Genomic DNA, 18,078 nt, shown 5'->3' with positions numbered 1-18,078 from the left:
ATTCAGCTTTGATCACATGATTAAACTGTGTAAACCTAGAGGGACGAAATGTCCACAAAGATGGCAATATCTGAAATCCTTGTCCTTGTGGGGACATTTTTTGGCCTCCGCAATGATGGAAAACAGCTTATAAATCATACAGTACAGAGTTTTCTGGGTATGGTTAGGGGTAGGCGACAGAATATACAGTTTGTACAGTATAAAAATCATTATGTCTATGGAATGTCCCCATAAAACTTGGAAATCCAACGTTAATTGTTAACTAAATGTTGACTCGATATACTATCGTCCTTCCCTTCCCTACACCATACCTAAACCTACCCGTCACAGGAACCTAATGTAATTCTAACATTCTTATATATATATATATATATATATATATATATATATATATATATATATATATATATATATATATATATATATATATATATATATACAGTACAGTCCAAAAGTTTGGAACCACTTTGGAACCACCAAGGCTATATTTAATTAAAAATACAGTAAAAAACAGTAATATTGTGAAATATTATTACAATTTAAAATAACTATTTAAATATATTTCACAAAGTAATTTATTCCTGTGATCAAAGCTGAATTTTCAGCATCATTACTCCAGTCTTCAGTGTCACATGATCCTTCAGAAATCATTCTAATATGCTGATCTGCTGCTCAATAAATATTTATGATTATTTTCAATGTTGAAAACAGTTGTGTACTTTTTTTTCAGGATTCCTTGATGAATAGAAAGTTCAAAAGAACAGCATTTATCTGAAATACAAAGCTTCTGTAGCATTATACACTACCGTTCAAAAGTTTGGGGTCAGTAAGAATTTTTCATTTTTATTTTTTTGAAAAGAAATTAAAGAAATGAATACTTTTATTCAGCAAGGATGCATTAAATCAATCAAAAAGACATTTAGAATGTTACAAAAGATTAGATTTCAGATAAACACTGTTCTTTTGAACTTTCTATTCATCAAATAATCCTGAAAAAAAATATTGTACACAAATATTTTGTATAATTGTACACATTAAATGTTTCTTGAGCAGCAGATCAGCATATCAGAATGATTTCTGAAGGATCATGTGACACTGAAGACTGGAGTAACGATGCTGAAAATTCAGCTTTGCATCACAGGAATATATTACTTTGTGAAATATATTCAAATAGAAAACAGTTATTTTAAATTGTAATAATATTTCACATTATTACTGTTTTTACTGTATTTTGATTTAAATAAATGTAGCCTTGGTGAGCAGACGAAACTTCTTTTAAAAACATTAAAAAACTTAGTGGTTCCAAACTTTTGAACTGTACTGTGTATATATATATATATATATATATATATATATATATATATATATATATATATATATATATATATATATATATATATATATATATATATATATATATATATATATATATATATATATATATATATATATATATATATATATATATATATATATAAAAAGAAATAAGAAACTTAAAACAAGTGGGGTCATATGGAAAATTTCTGTATAAATTTCAGATCTTTTTCCTTCCAGAAAAGAAACTGTCAATCTGTTGCTGTTAATGTTCTAGTTTTTTATTTATTTTAATGTTCTTAGATTTCAATTTCAAGGAATTTCACTGAAAATCTGTTCTCCTGAACTTCATTATCTTAATCAGAAAGTCATATTGCCTGCAGAGAAAGCATATCCTCAGAGAGAGGAACGATTAATTTCCCTTCCGTAGAGGATCTGCTAATTATTAGACTAAAGGACCAGCGTCATGCGGCCCGTCTTTCCTCCTGCTTGACTCTGCAGAGACTGGCATAATTAATGCAGTGTTTTTAGATCATTTTCATCTCAATCTCAGTTCTCTGTTCCCCTTAATTATTTAAAACAACCTCATCGCTGTGCTGCAGCTCGTATTTGACCAAGTTAACTCTGTTTGAATACATTATTAATAAATAATTTTATAGATTGTTATTATTATACCTTATTCGGACTGCTGCTACTATATATAAAATGTTTTAAATCTATCAGGAAGTAAGTCTTCCTCCTTTCAGTCTTATTTTAAAGACTTAATTCGTCATTGACCTCTGCAAAGCAGCATGAAGAGTGTGATGAAAATGCTTCCTTGATGTAAAGGAGCAACTAATGAAAGTCTCCAGTCAGCAGAAAGCAGTCAGTCTGCGGCCCTTCACGGGATCAGTGCTGCACTCTCTTTAAATCATTCGCTGCTGCACATCAATGCACATTCAGAAGTCAGAGACTAGCTCACGTACACCAAAAGCTGCATGCAGACCCCTTGGCGGTGTCACAGACGATAGGCTTCTTCAGGACGGACACATCATACATGTTAGTAAAGGAGGTCCTCAATGAGAACCCACTTCAGCTGTGATTTTCCACACAACACTAGGTGTCGTGTTTGGCCAGTTTAGTAGAACATAGTCTTCTTGGTAAGAGGTAACACACACACACACACTCATTTAAATATACACACACACACACACACACACACACACACACACACACACACACACACACACACACACACACACACACATATATACATATATAGAGTTATGAGGTTGTTTTAAATATTTTGAAGTCTCAAATCAGCATTTTTAATGATTTCTGAAGGATCATGTGACACTGAAGACTGGAGAAAATTCAGCTTTGATCACAGGAATAAACTGTGTAAACCCAGAGTTATAGGGACAAAATGTCCACAAAGATGGCAATATCTGAAATCCTTGTCCTTGTGGGGACATTTTTGGTCAAGGCTGTTTTAAATGGAAACCGTGGAAACCGTGATACATTTTCTTCAGGATTCTTTGATAAATAGAAAGTTTAAAAAAACAGATTTATTTGAAATATAAATATTTTAACTGTCATTTTTTTTTTATCAATTTATTGCATCCTTGCTGCATAAAACATTTTATTATACTAATCAATGATATATGACCAAGTAGACCTAGGCTAATAAATGCAATTTTCAGGTTTGCTGAGGTATAAAATCTTTTAAAACTGAAATCCCTAGGTTTGTGCACTGCATTATAACATTAAATTACATTAAACTGTTGAGTGGAGGTCTACAGGTGATTCGCTCTTGGGTTGTACACTAGCCAATAGAAAGTGCTGAACATGTGGGTAAAACCTGATGAACTTCCTCTTTTTTCTTTTTTTTTTTATATAGAGAATGTTCTCCAATGTGGTGCAATATAAGTAAACGTAGCCAAATACTAATATAATATCCTTAAATAATAATACAAAAGTTTTTTGATGGGATTTCAGTAATATACCGTTGCCTGGTGCATTGCAGGTCCAGGGCGGCCAATAATGCCCCCCTTAACATTGTGTATAATATTGCAGGTCCGCGTCAACCAATCAGATGCTCCGTAACAAACCGACGCCGTAAATTCTCAAGCGGAGGGAAATCGACGCTGTCCTTCCGCCTGGAGAAACTAGAGCCACACATCAATGAGCCTGTCCTTCATCAAAGCAGCAAGATTAGTGGATTTATTTCATAATTATCTTATAATGGCATACTTATGAGACACATAACCATGAATTAACTTTGATGCCATAGTTCTTGTGTGTAATAACCTAATAATTAGGTTACACAAACCTCTCCTGGATAATTAATTCATCTCTAACTATGTGCTGAACAAAATATGAAGTTTTAACATCCTTATGTAACACTATGCAGCATTATTTAGTTAAAATACGTAATACATAATCATTTATACTTATATTAATCCATTATATGAGAGTAAAAACATCTTAAACCAGCCTATGATGGTAGTCTTGGCTAATTAAAGCACTTGAAATGCCCACAAAACCCTTTTAAAGCCAGCAAACCAGTGTTTTCAGTAGGTAAATGAGTCATATTGTCTCTTTTAGGTGACAAATGTATATGTATCAGGAGACTTAACTTACATGAATCATTAGTGTCTCAACCTCGACAATGGACAATTCATTCATCAAGTTCTTGTCAGTCAGTATGAATTCTTCAGCAGTTGTCCACATTCTTTAAAACAGGGAGCGGGGCTTGTTAATAGTGTGCAAAGATGTATTGTTTGGCACGGACTTGTACAAATCCATCATCCTAATGTTGAAATATTTCAGCAGGACAGAAAACTGTTTACTGCATCGGCGCGGTGGCGCTTCGGTCTGCCTGCTCTCTAACGGCGCGCGTCATTGGTTGAGAGGAAAAGGCAGGGCCGCTCCGCGCGCACTGAGTCAGGAAGTGAGTGGCGGATGAATACATGTGCACTTCTCACCGAGTCCAGAGCCAGAGCCGCACCAGTGCACGCGCATCCCGGAGAGACCTGCGTTTAGTTTAGTATAGTCTGGAGATTATCATCACACTCTATTCCCTACAAACATGGTACGTACTCTTTTATGTCCTATACTATTTGATGCAGTACACGGCTAGACAGCAACTCTAACTGTCTGTCCGCACCAAATGAGCTTCGAAATAGGCTTTTAATTAAAGCATTCGTTTATATATGTAACTTTCCGAGATAATTTCCTATAACGACGAACATATCGCACTTTTTTTAATGAGCTGAAGTGTAGTTTAGTGATGCAACAGTCTGAGTGAAGCCTGAATCTACAACTGCGCAATTCTTACATCCTTTATCTTACATACGGGTTACACACATCAAATGATGTGAAATACATGCTATATATCATACATATTTGTATGATATCATTCAATAAGGCAATTTAGATAAACATGACTTCACATTGGAAACCTGTAGTTGGGATATTTTAATTAGACTGGTCAGTGTCAGTGTTTGTTTAGGGGGTCGAAGGTCAGTAGGTTGGGTTGATAAGGATGTTCATGCTGATATGCTTATGTTTATGTGAAATATGATGGATAGGACATGATGAAGATGATTGTAGATGTGTCTCAGATGGGGATGTGGAGGATGTGGCTCCGCCACTGTCAATTGCATCATCTATCTGCCTGTATACCCACTCTAAAGACTGAATTACAACAGCTTGGTCAGTATTTCCCATCTAAAACCACTTTATAGACATTTAAAGGCCTCACTAATGACAGGCAGTTGTATTTTAACCAAACCACAATGTTGCGTGGACTAAAAGGGTGTAGGCTTATGGTTACTGGTGCTCAGTTTCCTGTATTTTCTCTGTAGTCACTGTAGCTTATGCAAATAAAAGGTGTGTCGTTGTGAAATGTCTGTCATCTAGCTTTTTGTGTTTGTTGAATCTGAGAGGTTTTGTTTGAGGTTTTTCTTGTGATGCAATTATGGTGCATCCTAGTAAACCAGAACCTGTTGGAGGTTTGGAGGTCCATTAAAAATAGTAACCGGTACAACTTAGTAATATATCAAAGTCTGGAAGTTTCTCATTCAATTCCTCCAAGATCCTACATATCATCTAAAGTATGCTATTTGCAGTTATTTTATACTCTTTGTTCTCATCAACAATTGTATCTGTCCATTTTATTACTTAACTTGAGAGCTTCAGGAAGTCTTCTAAGCTGTGAAAGATCAAACAATCCAGCGTTTCTGGTTTATTGTAGCTGGTTTGATCTCAGTATTGGGTTTATGTGTGTGTTCTGTTGAGGAGAAACAGCATCTGATAGGAGACAGCTGTCCTGGGTGAAGTTATGATGTAATGTTCCCTGAAACTCGTGCTTTATGTGTTGGGACTCTTGAGGATTATGCTGTGTATTCTGACCTACATTCATTTGCCTTAACATTTTAATAAGCGATAGAACAGCGTTTTAGACAAACACATCTCAGCGCAGATGGGTGACAGTGGTGTCACGGGCCACGGCACAGTAAGTACAGGCGACGGGATTCATTTGTGCAGTTTCTGTACCCTGTGGAGTTGTAGAGATCTAGTTGTAGAGAGCCTTCAGGTGTGTGATAGAAAGTAGAGGAGAAATAGGTCAAATTTCACAGGGTTCGGTTTGCCACATTTGGTCACATTTTCTGTAAATACATTTTCTGTCAATACATTGCTATCAGGTGTAATGAGTAGGAAATTTAAGGTTGAAACCCATAGTGTGATACTGATCTGATTGCAAAAATGTATTTTTCAAAAAGCCAACTTTACCTAATTCTTTTACTAAAATTACAGACAACAATTTTGATTGGAAAATATAAAAAAAATGTATGAAATACCAAATAAGTAATGGCTGATTAAATTTACACTAATGTGTGTGCGTGTGCATGTGTGTGTTTTAATTATTAACGTATTTTAATATTGAAATAAAAAAAATCCATTATATGTATGCTTGTTTCCGCCACGGAATACATACAAATTTAAAAGATAACTTTTTTTCTAAGAATTGTGATATAAACTCAAAATTGTGTTCTAAAGCCAGAATTGTGAGAAATAAAATCGAAATTGCAAGAAAAAAAGTCATAATTGCAATTACGAGTTTATATCCCACAATTCTGAGAAAAAAAAAGTCATGAAAAGTTGCAGTTATTATCTAAATTTTTATTTTTCTGCACAGAAACAAGCTTTCATATATAATGGATGTTTTATTTCAATATTAAAATTAAATATTAATATTTGCATTTAATGTATGTTAATAATTAATATACAGTATTGTTCTGAATATAAGACGACCCCTGTTTTTCAAGATGTAGACCAAATCTTGTTTTTAAATGCTTTTATTAGAAAATAATTTTCATATTGCATATTTTTCATATTTTAATTTTTGTATTGAAAGTACGGTAAATACTGGTAAAATGGTAGTTAAATCTGGTAAATAAAAACCATGTCCCAAGCACACAATTATAATGGTCTCATTATAATAATATATTGGTATCAGCTGATATTTAGATATTATATAGGCTGATACCTATGGTGTCCGATATATCGTGCATCCCTACAATTAGGCTATCCATCTCATAGTGAAAACCATGCAGCCTACCAAAATTTCATTAACAATAGTTAAAGTAAAATCTTATTGTAGTTTTAAAATCTGGGTATTGTCTTATGTTTTAAAATCACGTATGGGGGAAGTTCGGTCCCGTCAGCGAGGCACGCAAACATGACATTCACGTGTGTTCTTAGACGGCAAGCTTTTCTTTGACTGTTAGGATTTTTAAGACTGTCTTTTTGCGCTCGCAATTTTCCAACATTACACTCTCATGCACATTTCTTGGCAGACGCCACCTATTGTTGCGGATGTATTATTGACACGTAGGTTAAAAGTCTAGACCATGAATATAAGACAAACCTGTTTTTTCAGATGTATTTCTCTTATATTTGGAACAATACAGTAATTATTTTAATTTTACTATTTTAATTTCACAAATCGTAACAAACCAAAAAAAACGAAACTGTCTGTCGATAAGTATTGAAAAGGGAACTGCCAGTTCTGTTAATCACACAGCTATGGCACAATGGTTGGTTGATTTAAAATGGCCAAACATTGGTGGAATATTGACATGGTCTATGGCAAACAGTTCAGTAGTTTCAGCCAAAGATCATGATGACAACTACACTGGCAACTATTAGAAAAGTACCCTTAATTCCAGTAGGAAAAACAGCATGTTGTTGTTTTGAGAATTGTCGGGTCCTAAAGCAACTGCTTAAATGTGCATGTTTGCGATATCTTTATCGGCCTACAACCACTACTTTCCATTTATTGCCCATTATAAAAGAGATGCTTTTTAGACAGCGGGACAGACAGTCTTCTGCGGCTCGCACTGGATGGCAGGGAGTCCCAGAGCAGCTGCGTCTCTTCCTCTGCTGCGGCGCCCCATCCCCCAAGAGGAGGGTGATGGAGGTTGCCTGGGTACTGGGCACATGGGGAATGAAATGAGCCGTACATCTGGCTGCAGAAAGACCCAGTTATTCAACAAACCAGCACTCTTGTATCAATGTGCAGTCAGTGCATGTTATATGTCATATCATGTGAGTATAGCTGCTTAATGCATCAAGGAAGTAGAATAATTGGTGTGATTGAAGGGATGGCTATGTGTTCCTCTTTCTTTGGTCCATTAGTCCTACTCCTCCCCTTCATAATGTGGGTTATTTGTTTTCCTAGCAGCTCTCATCCACTTTAGCAAGCTCTTGAGACTCATACAGCAGGCTTTTCCCTCCTCACTGATAACCAAAGTCCTGGATTGTTGGTCAGTGTCCTGTAATCTGATGCTACTGTATAAAGTGTTTCTGTTTTGATGTCACATGAAATCTAAAAATGCATTTACTTTTCTATGCTACAAGTGTCACATTATCAGTTCAGTTTTTGTACAAACAATAGGACTCTTCTTGGTGTATAGAGATGTTACATGTTTTTTAATGCTTAAAAAAAGCAGAAATGTGCGTTTTCTATGTCTACTTAGTAACCAGCATCTCTTTTCTCTTTCATTTGCAGGCTGACCAGTTAACAGAGGAGCAGATCGCAGGTGAGAGTTCATGCACGTAATAATCAGATCACTTTGATTTTTGCATTTCGAAGCGTACGCTAAATACAACCACCGTTTTTTTTTTTTTTATCTCAGAGTTCAAGGAGGCTTTCTCCTTATTTGACAAGGATGGTGATGGCACCATCACGACCAAAGAGCTGGGCACAGTCATGCGGTCGCTGGGTCAGAACCCCACGGAGGCAGAGCTGCAGGACATGATCAATGAGGTGGACGCTGATGGTGAGTGGGATTTGAACGTAAACTATGAATCAATGTTGAATGCAATTAAACTAAATATCAAAAGAAAATGATGAAAGAATTTCTATTTTTTGTGAACTATCCCTTTAAACGACACTCCCCACAAACTCAATGTTGTTGTTTTTGACTGCTCAGACAAACAGAGCATGTTTGTTCAGGAAATCAGCCTACATATGGCTTACTTATAATTGGGTCAATGACACAACGCTCATTTTCTAATCTGGATCTCTTAATTTTTTTTATTTAAAGAGATTAGGCTACATTATAAAGATTACTTTATAAATACAATTTGAGAAGTGGCATTAAGTCAAATGTCAGGGTGATGCAATTGTCCTAATATCATAATGAAGAAAAAGTATAATTAGAACAGCTGAAGTGTAAAATTGTAACCTTAAAATAGTAAGGATATTTTATTATTTCTTAGAAAGGAAATATGTCAACAAAACACCTTATTATTTAAAAAAAAAAACATTTGTCTGCCAAATTGAAGTCATTTGGTCTGACCAACCTGCAGAAGCAGAAAAAACATTTCTTAGTGAGGAAATCATAAAGATCTCTTGCAGACCCACTGAAAAAAGCTGAGTGGTGACACAAACTCTACAAAAATGTATTTATGTATGAATGAAATGTGAGAGAATATTCACATTAAAACTAAAAATTTTTTTGAAAATAATAGGAGAGAATTTGTTACACCACATGACATTAGATTTAGAACAAGTTTTTCATGAATTTTAAACTAGATTTTTAAAGGAGACCTGTTATGCCGCTTTTTACAAAATGTAAAGTCTCTGGGGTCCCTAGAATGTGTCTGTGAAGTTTCAGCTCAAAATACCCCATAGGTCATTTATTATCCCATGCACAAAATGCCTCTTTTTGGGTGGAAGCAAAAACACACTGTTTTCATGTGTGTATCTTTTAAATGCAAGTGAGCTGCTGCTCCCCGCCCCCCTTTCCAGAAGAGGGCAGAGCCTTTACAGCTCATGCCTCAGATACTCTGGCAACAACAAAACAGGAGACTGTGCAGCTTTTCCATAATTTTCTGTGCAAACATGCGGTAGATGGATTCGGGACCTTTCACATACAACTCACACATACAACTCTATAAAGATGCGAGACACAAACGCACTGGAACTAGCGCGTTTACAAAGAAATGCATTGAAAAATAGGGCAGTGGAATGGAAAAACACATTCTGTGTTGATACAGCCAACAATAGAACATTTAAATAGTTTATCACGTAGCCGAGACATGCTTGTGTTTCCACTAGCTGCACCAGGGAGGATATAAACATGGTGAACTGTGTACGGCTCATTTAGGGGAGGAGCTAAGCCAATATGGCAGACTCTGTCCCCCAGTCATGGGCGTGGGACAGAATGACTAATTTTTAGACACTGTTTATGATCTATAGATCTATAGAGAATATAAAAAAGGAGTGGGTGGATTTTTACTATCATAGGGTGGTTGTGTACACACACTGCCGACACATTTATTCAAACACCGTGTAAAAGTGAGTTTTGCATAATAGGTCCCCTTTAAAGGATTTTTTTCTTTTCTTTATCATGGACATTCTTATTTGTCATTTACCCAGTTGTCTTTGCATATTAAACTGGCATAGCAATTTTGAAAAAAATAACACCCTTATTCACCTTTAATTTGAAGGCACCGTTCAAAAGACTCTCATTGGAGTAAGTACAGCCTGTCTGTGAGACCATTTAATCTCATCCACTCATCACTGTGACTCACTCAGCGCTCTCTCAGTAAGGAGTGACACCAGAAAACTCTCCTATCAGCCTCCTGTCATGGACCTTTCAGACAGACAGACAGATGAGATGGTGTGGGAGGATCAGGAGGCCACAAGACTTCTGAAGCCAGTCAGATTTGCGAGCCGTTCTGCCGGTCTTCTTCGATCAGCGAATCGATAGGCCTGTGGGATGCAGCCTGCCTCTCTCCTGCCATGACGTGATCTAGGTCAGACGGCAATAATGCGAGTACTGGAAAATAAAAGTAATTGCATAATCCACTCTTTGCGTTCGTCATCTCGTTCCCACACACTCATCGTACTCAGTTGCCGGGAAACCGGGGAAGAACTTATTTTGAGAATCGACACTGGAAGTGACCTGGAAATGGCTGATTTCAGCACAATTGTGTGTTGCTGAGTGGTCCTTCTAGTAATGAATTGCGTTCCCCTTAGGTACCTTCGAAAGACTGTGCTAATATGACTCAACATCCTGTGGTGATCAAAGGTCTTACATTTTTATCTGCCAAGCTATGAATGTGGCCCATTGTACACGTTTTTATTGAATATGAGTTTTATATATTACACCACATACCATTAAATCTCCATCTGCTGCAACCCACAGGTCCATAGATTTCAAACCATAGTCAAAGTTCAATCTCTCTTTTAGGCTGGCTAATCCTAGACCAGTGGCTCCACACATCCAGTCAGTAATCCAGCCTGGTCTTTATTACCGCACTCTTGACCTATTTCAGACCTCAATGAATGTTAGACATCGTTTAACTCTTTTATGGTCAGCTGCAGCTAGTCCATGCCAGCTGTAGGGATCTGTCCATGTCTCTTATATCACAGTAACCCTCTCAGCTTTCATTATTCACCGCAGTCCCTCGAGGACTATCATCTCCTGCTAATCCAGAGTGAGTCACATGGTTTTTGATCTCTCTTAGCGAATCCCCACCTCCCAGTACACTCATCTCTTTGATGGCTCACTGGTAAACTGTGACCACGGCGTGCCCCGGACACGGCTGCGGTTTGTTTGCTTTCTGAGAGCTTCCCAAGTGAATGACCCTGACATGGGGTGGAGGTGTCATCACTCAAAACATAAAGATCTTTAACTGCAATTTCACTAGATGTTAACTCTTAACTTCAATATGAGAGCCTTTTTCTGCCTGAGAGACAAAAATAGAACGGGTAATTGTGAGATGAGTTTTAAAATAAGAAATAAAATTAAAATTGTATTTGTAATTATGAGAAAAAGCCACATTGCATGAAGTTGTAATCAAGTTCATTCAGAGTTGTATGTTTCTTGCAATTTTAAGATTTAAAGTCACAGTTGTGAGATGTAAAGTCACAATTACTTTATTTTAAGGCCCATTCACACCAAGGACGATAACGATAAAGATATAGTTCTAAAAGAATAGCAGAGTTGACACCACAACTCTATCTATAACGATACAGAGGAACGATATCTTTGAAATCACTTTCAGAATGTTTTTTCCACTTGAAGAACGATAAAAGCATTTACATTCAATCAGAATCCATCCTACTTTAAGAGCTTGAGCATTTAAAGTGGCAGATGACAGAACTGCAGAGTGTGCTTCGAATTATCTAAGCAATATCGTCTGCTGACGTGGACGCTAATATAGTAATCGTCAGAGCTTAACATTAACTTTAACTGTGGCTAGTGGTTTTTCAAAGTTACTAGCCACTCAGCATTTTCACTGGCCACAATTCAATAGGAAAAGGAAAAAAATCTGCCATATAGATATTTTTATATTTTATATTTATATTTGGCAGCAGGTATATTAGGCTGCTGTCACTTTTAGACCTGAAGCACGGATCTATTATACTGTTACGCATGCGTTTTCTTTCTCAACTGTTTGTGTTCACTTAAAACATAACTGACTGTGTTTACATGAATATTCGCCAAGTCCGTTTTTTACTGTTTAAGCGTGATGAGCAGCGAAAAAGAACTCAATTTAGTACTGGGAGGGTATGAGCCCAAAATCTGCGGGAATAAGTAAAATCATGCGCAATACGCGCAGTCCCCATCGAAATTAAAGCCCTGTAACCAGCAATATTCTGGTTATATTTATCTTTACAGTTATCATTCTTGGTGTGTACAGGCTTCCTCATAAGAGTATTTGAGGTGAACAATACTCATGACTTCTGTTTTCAATAAAATTTCACTTTCCTTTTTCTCAGGAAATGGAACCATAGATTTCCCAGAGTTCTTGACAATGATGGCCAGGAAAATGAAGGACACAGACAGCGAGGAAGAGATTCGCGAGGCATTTCGGGTATTTGACAAGGTACGTTTGAGATGTAACTATACTCTACTTGGCTTAAGTTTGTTTATTACAGCTAAAATTGAGTCAAACTTCAGAGTCACGGCAGTGAGGCAAAGTTTTCCCAACTTTTCTGTGACTTATATTGTCTTTTTCCTTCTAGGACGGTAATGGCTACATCAGTGCCGCAGAGTTGCGTCATGTCATGACAAACCTCGGCGAGAAGCTGACAGATGAAGAGGTGGATGAGATGATCAGAGAAGCTGACATAGATGGTGATGGTCAGGTGAACTATGAAGGTATGTTGCTTCCTCTCAATGCTCACTGTATTTCCTACAACATCTTTTTTAGTCTTATTGTTTGGCTATTATGAAAGGCTATTTTATAAAACGGATTGTTCAGATTCTTCTGATTGGTTGAGCCGTGTTCGAAGCCATTGTAAATTACTCTGAGTACCTGTGACCTCATTACCGCTCCGTGTCGTGTCTAACTACGCCCTTTACTTGTTCTAAATTCACAAAATTCAAACCACAACTTCATGGGGCTTTTTTGCTTTAATACTCCACTATCTATTCATCTGGTAACTCAACTGTAATACACCTACAACTATAATACTATTTTATGTGTTTACTAAGTTTGGACATTATCTAAAAACATAAAAACAAAAAAAACACCAGAATCAAACAATTTTCATGACATTCTGTTCGAAAAGCCTTTTGAATCCGTTTTAAACTCATGATTTCAATGAAATGAACATTTCAACAACCTTAAAGGGTCAGTTCACCCAAAAATGAAAATTATCCCATAATTTAGGTGTATATGACTTTCTTCTTTCAGTAAAACGCAATCTGAGTTGTATGTGGCTCTTCCAAGCTTATATAATTTGAGAGAATAGTAACCGATATTTTGAAGCCCAAAAAGTTCATCGATCCATCATAAAAGTAATCCATATGGCTCCAGGGGGTTAATAAAGGCCTTCTGAAGGGAAACTGAAAATGCAATTTATACATTTATGGCTTCTGGTAATGGCCGTACATGAGTCAATTCTGATGGAAGAGTGAACTTTGACCTGACGTATTGACGAAAGTGGAACCGGTCACGAATTGGAAGTCTAAAACGATAATTGTTTAAAGAGAAATGGTGGAGGGGCTTGAGTTTGTTGCCCAGCCCTATTTCTTTGAACCGTGAGAGGCGTCTACTCTCACCTAAGCTTACGCTACGCCTACATCCTACAACATGCGCCGAAACTCGGCTCTCTCATGAACGTGTGGATGGACTGATTTTAGTCTTTAAAAAAACTGCATCGCTTCCCTTCAGAAGGCCTTTATTAACCCCCTGAAGCCTTATGGATTACTTTAATGATGGATAGATGCGCTTTTTGGGCTTTAAAATATCGGTTACTATTCACTACCATTATAAAGCTTGGAAGAGCAAGAATATATTTTAATATAACTGTGTTTGACTGAAAGATGAAAGTCATATATACCTAATTATGGTATAATTTTCATTTTTGTGTTAACTATCCCTTTAAATTCCTTTAGAATCTCATCTCTGGTGTTTACTTTATTCAGCTCCATGTTGAAATGACCACAGTATCTTTATCTTCTAAGTTACCTGCGTCAAATTTCCCTTAACGCACCGTAATCGTACAAACACATGTGAAAGGGCCCTTTTTTGTTTTGCTGAAAGCGGAGCCTCTTGATTAGACGCATATGAAAGCTCTTCGGAAATGGGACGCTAATTACCGTGTGAATTCTGCCTTCACCTCTTGATTAAAAAATGAATAAACCATTGAACAATTTAGCAGCTGGCTGCACAGCGTGGCATTCGGCCAGAAGCAACTGCCTAATTTCATTTTCTCTCCATCTCTCCTCTCAGAATTTGTACAGATGATGACCGCAAAGTGAAGCCGCCTCCTTCTGCCGTGCCCTCTTAGAAGAGAAAAAAAATCAGTCAAATGTTTTACTTACCTCTTGAGAAAAAAAAAAAAATGTTTATTTATTCATAATGTTTCTGTTTAAAAATAATTGAATGTTAAAATAAAGTATCCTTCTGTCCACACAGAAAATAATAATGGAAAAAAGTCAAATATCTGCATGAAATGGTTAGTGATCCTGTCCCCAAAGATCAGTCTAGCATCAGTTATTCAAGAGAAAAATAACCTGTAATTACCTTCAAACTGAAGAAAAACAGCATTTGGTGAACTCCTTAAGTTCCATCTGCTCTTGATAATGTTTGGGCTGGCCATCCTCCTTTTGTTCTCTTGTTTTTTTTCTGTTCTTCATGCATGCAGCTTGAGCCCGGAGCTCATTCTCCAGCCAATCAGAGCGTGCTGAGTCCACTGAAGTGTTGTATTGTGGGGTTTTTATAATTTAAATAGAACCACGAGTAGAGAGAGAACTTGTAAACTCAGGTTTTGAGTGGAATGGGGCTTTAAGGTGTTGCGGGGGATAAAAAGCAAAAATCAAAAACAAGGGGGGAAAAAATACAAAAACAACATTTCGAAAATGTTTGGCATGCTTTTGTTTTGAGTTTTTTTTTTTTTTTTTTTGTCAATCATTTTATTTTTTTCAATGACTTTCTTTTCCCCGGACGGCCATCTCCTCTGTGGTGTCTCGCACCATGATGGAGATGATGGAGGGGTGTTGATGGTTGGAGGTCTGTGGCTGAGCCTTCACTTTTCTGTCCTCTGTTTCTTTACTCCTGAACGGTGAATTCTCCCCTGCGCCGCTTCTGCTGCGGGAGTTTGCACTCCACTCTTCAGTTTGCATTCATTCCAAGTTGTACATGCTACTGTTTTAATATTTTCTTTGAATAAAGTGATCATGTACTTTACGACTCCTGCTCTGTTTCTTATGAAACCATCCTGTGTCCACTAACCGAGGTTTTCTTCTCTGACATCCATCCTGTTTTAGCTCAGATAGATCGGTGACAGCACCAGACCACCTGTGTTCCAGCTAAATTACAGCTTCCTGTTGAGACGAAGCCATCAAACATTAAATAACCCGATCATCTGGCTTCTCTTCAAGTTTTCTACTTTTCTCAAGTGTCACCTCAGTTTCCTCAACTTCACATATGCATGCATATATAGACGCAATTCTCTTCAGAATTAACCTGCATAATGCAAAGCTGCTAATCTTAACCGCCGCCCACCCAAGAAGCAGGAGAGAGTCTCACTCGCCAAACCCACACGTTTTGACATCTGAGCTGCCCTGGGGTTAAATTAGGTGTATCAATATTTCACGTGAAAATGAGGCAGCATGTTGCCGTACCAGTAAGAAGAGAGCAGGATTTACCCCCCTCCCCCCTCCGCTCAACAACACAGACTAAAACCCTATCAAATTACACAGAACAATGCCGTCTCCTGCATGTTCAGGCCATAACATATTATGTAAGCAGTTTAATTTCAGTATATGGAATCTTTATTATATTAAATCTTAAACTTTTTTTTGTAATATACAGTATATTGTGATATGAAACATGACTTTTCACTGTATGACTTGAATAGCTCAATTTTGGCTAATTTGGGAACAGTCATTCTAAAATATTTGGGTTGATTTTATAGCGGAGTGCGTCTGCATAGAAATAGATAATAATAAAAATAAAAAACATTCTTTTAGGGCTGCATCATTTAGGAAAAATGTACAAAAAATTCAATGTTCATACCTTGGTAAATTTGTTACAACAACCAACTCAAACTTCTTTCAGTAAGTAGTTAGTATTAAATCTTTTTACACTTTAGTTATCAAAGACCACATTTCTAGCATTTTTCAGCTATTCACAAAGGATTATAAAATAATAATAAATATTTGTATTAGTATTATTTAATAAAAATATGAAGCAAAATAAGAAATATTCTGTAATAATGTTACTAACGTAAAATAAAAAATAGAATATTTAATAAAACAAAATAAAAATAATTTAAATTTTATAGCATAACTGACAAATATAAAGAAATATTTAAATATTAATTTCTTGTGCTATTATTTTGGTGGTTTTCTGGAAGAAATATACTGTAATAATGTTACTAATGTAAAATAAAAAATTAGAATATTTAATAAAATAAAAAATAATAAACAATTACACATAGAATAAAAATAATTTTATTTTTATAGCACAACTGTCAAATATATACAAATATTTCAATCTTAATTTCTTGTGCTATTATTGTGGTGGTTTTCCAGCAGAAATATACTATAATACTGTTATGTAAAATAAAAAATAGAATATTTAATAAAAAAAAAAATTACAAATAAAATAATAATTTTGATTATATAGCACAACTGTCAAATATATACAGACATTTTCATCTTAATTCCTTGTGCTATTTTTTTTGGTGGTTTTCTGGCAGAAATGTACTGTAATAATGTTACTAATGTAAAATAATAAATAGAATATTTAATAAAATAAAATAAAAATAATAAAAAATTACACACAAAATAAAAATAAAACTGTCAAATACATACAAATATTTCAATCTTAATTTCTTGTGCTATTATTGTGGTGGTTTTCCAGCAGGTAAATAAATGCGCTGTGAGTTTCCGAGTGAAGCGAACTTGTGTTCTTTTAGGCTGTTTCAGCATCTCAGTCAGTCTAAATAAATGAACCACACTTAACAGAACTTCACTTTGCTTTCAGTCCATTTGTGTTTGCTTTGAGGACTTCCTCATAAGCGATTTTCAAACTGTCCACAGAGATGTGTGGGAGTGCAAAATGTGAGGATGTCATGTCAGAAATGTTTAAAACAAAATAATTAATTGGTGGGCGTAACTACGCTTTTAATTCAAAGTAGTGAGCACACGTTCAAAATTGCTCCCATTAAACTATAATAAATTTAATTTTTTTGATTCATAACTAAAAACTTTTTCTCATGAGGAACCACAAGTCTGTAGCAGATCACATCTCTGTTTCCCGCGGTGTTGTGTCCAGATCAGACAACACTTCGCAACAATTTGTGCAATTTATGTGCAACATCACTTGATGAAAGACCACTTTAACCTTTACCAGCTGTTCCTATGGTTATGACTTCCTCTTGTCTGATATCAGATCAGTATTTCTGAAGGTTTAAAAAAAAAAAAAAAACTGTTTCTTCTGTATGACGCCAGTCTGCGTGTGAAAAAATATATCAATCAAGTCCTTTGAATTTGACATGGAATTCTCATATATGCATTAATATTCTGTGCTTGAGTATTTGGACACTTGAAGTGATTATTCACCAATGGCAAAAGGGCTTTCAATAAAACTTGTGGTAACACTTTTTTCGAAAAAAAAAAAAAAAAAAATCCACTTAGACATTCTTCTAACTAAAAGTAACTTGTCAACTAAATCTCATTAGAGTATAAGTAGTCTCTCTGCTTAATATCTGCTAACACTTTATTGTGATGCTCCACAACAAAC

The 18,078-nt window shown here is 35.9% G+C and overlaps 1 protein-coding gene across 1 annotated transcript; it reads left to right on the top strand.

The window, feature by feature from the left end:
- The first annotated feature begins 4,251 nt into the window (after positions 1-4,251).
- On the top strand, positions 4,252-15,516 carry calm1b (calmodulin 1b). The gene is made up of 6 exons (XM_067384752.1): positions 4,252-4,387; positions 8,372-8,402; positions 8,499-8,642; positions 12,599-12,705; positions 12,845-12,980; positions 14,560-15,516. Exons 1-6 carry the CDS (start codon positions 4,385-4,387, stop codon positions 14,586-14,588), a joined length of 450 nt encoding a protein of 149 aa, XP_067240853.1. The 5' UTR covers positions 4,252-4,384; the 3' UTR covers positions 14,589-15,516.
- The last annotated feature ends 2,562 nt before the right edge of the window (positions 15,517-18,078 follow it).

Source organism: Chanodichthys erythropterus, chromosome 4 (assembly GCF_024489055.1).
Source record: "Chanodichthys erythropterus isolate Z2021 chromosome 4, ASM2448905v1, whole genome shotgun sequence".
Lineage (NCBI taxonomy): Eukaryota > Metazoa > Chordata > Actinopteri > Cypriniformes > Xenocyprididae > Chanodichthys > Chanodichthys erythropterus.
The sequence above is the reverse complement of the archived record's forward strand: the minus strand, read 5'-3'. Positions and strand labels throughout refer to the sequence as shown.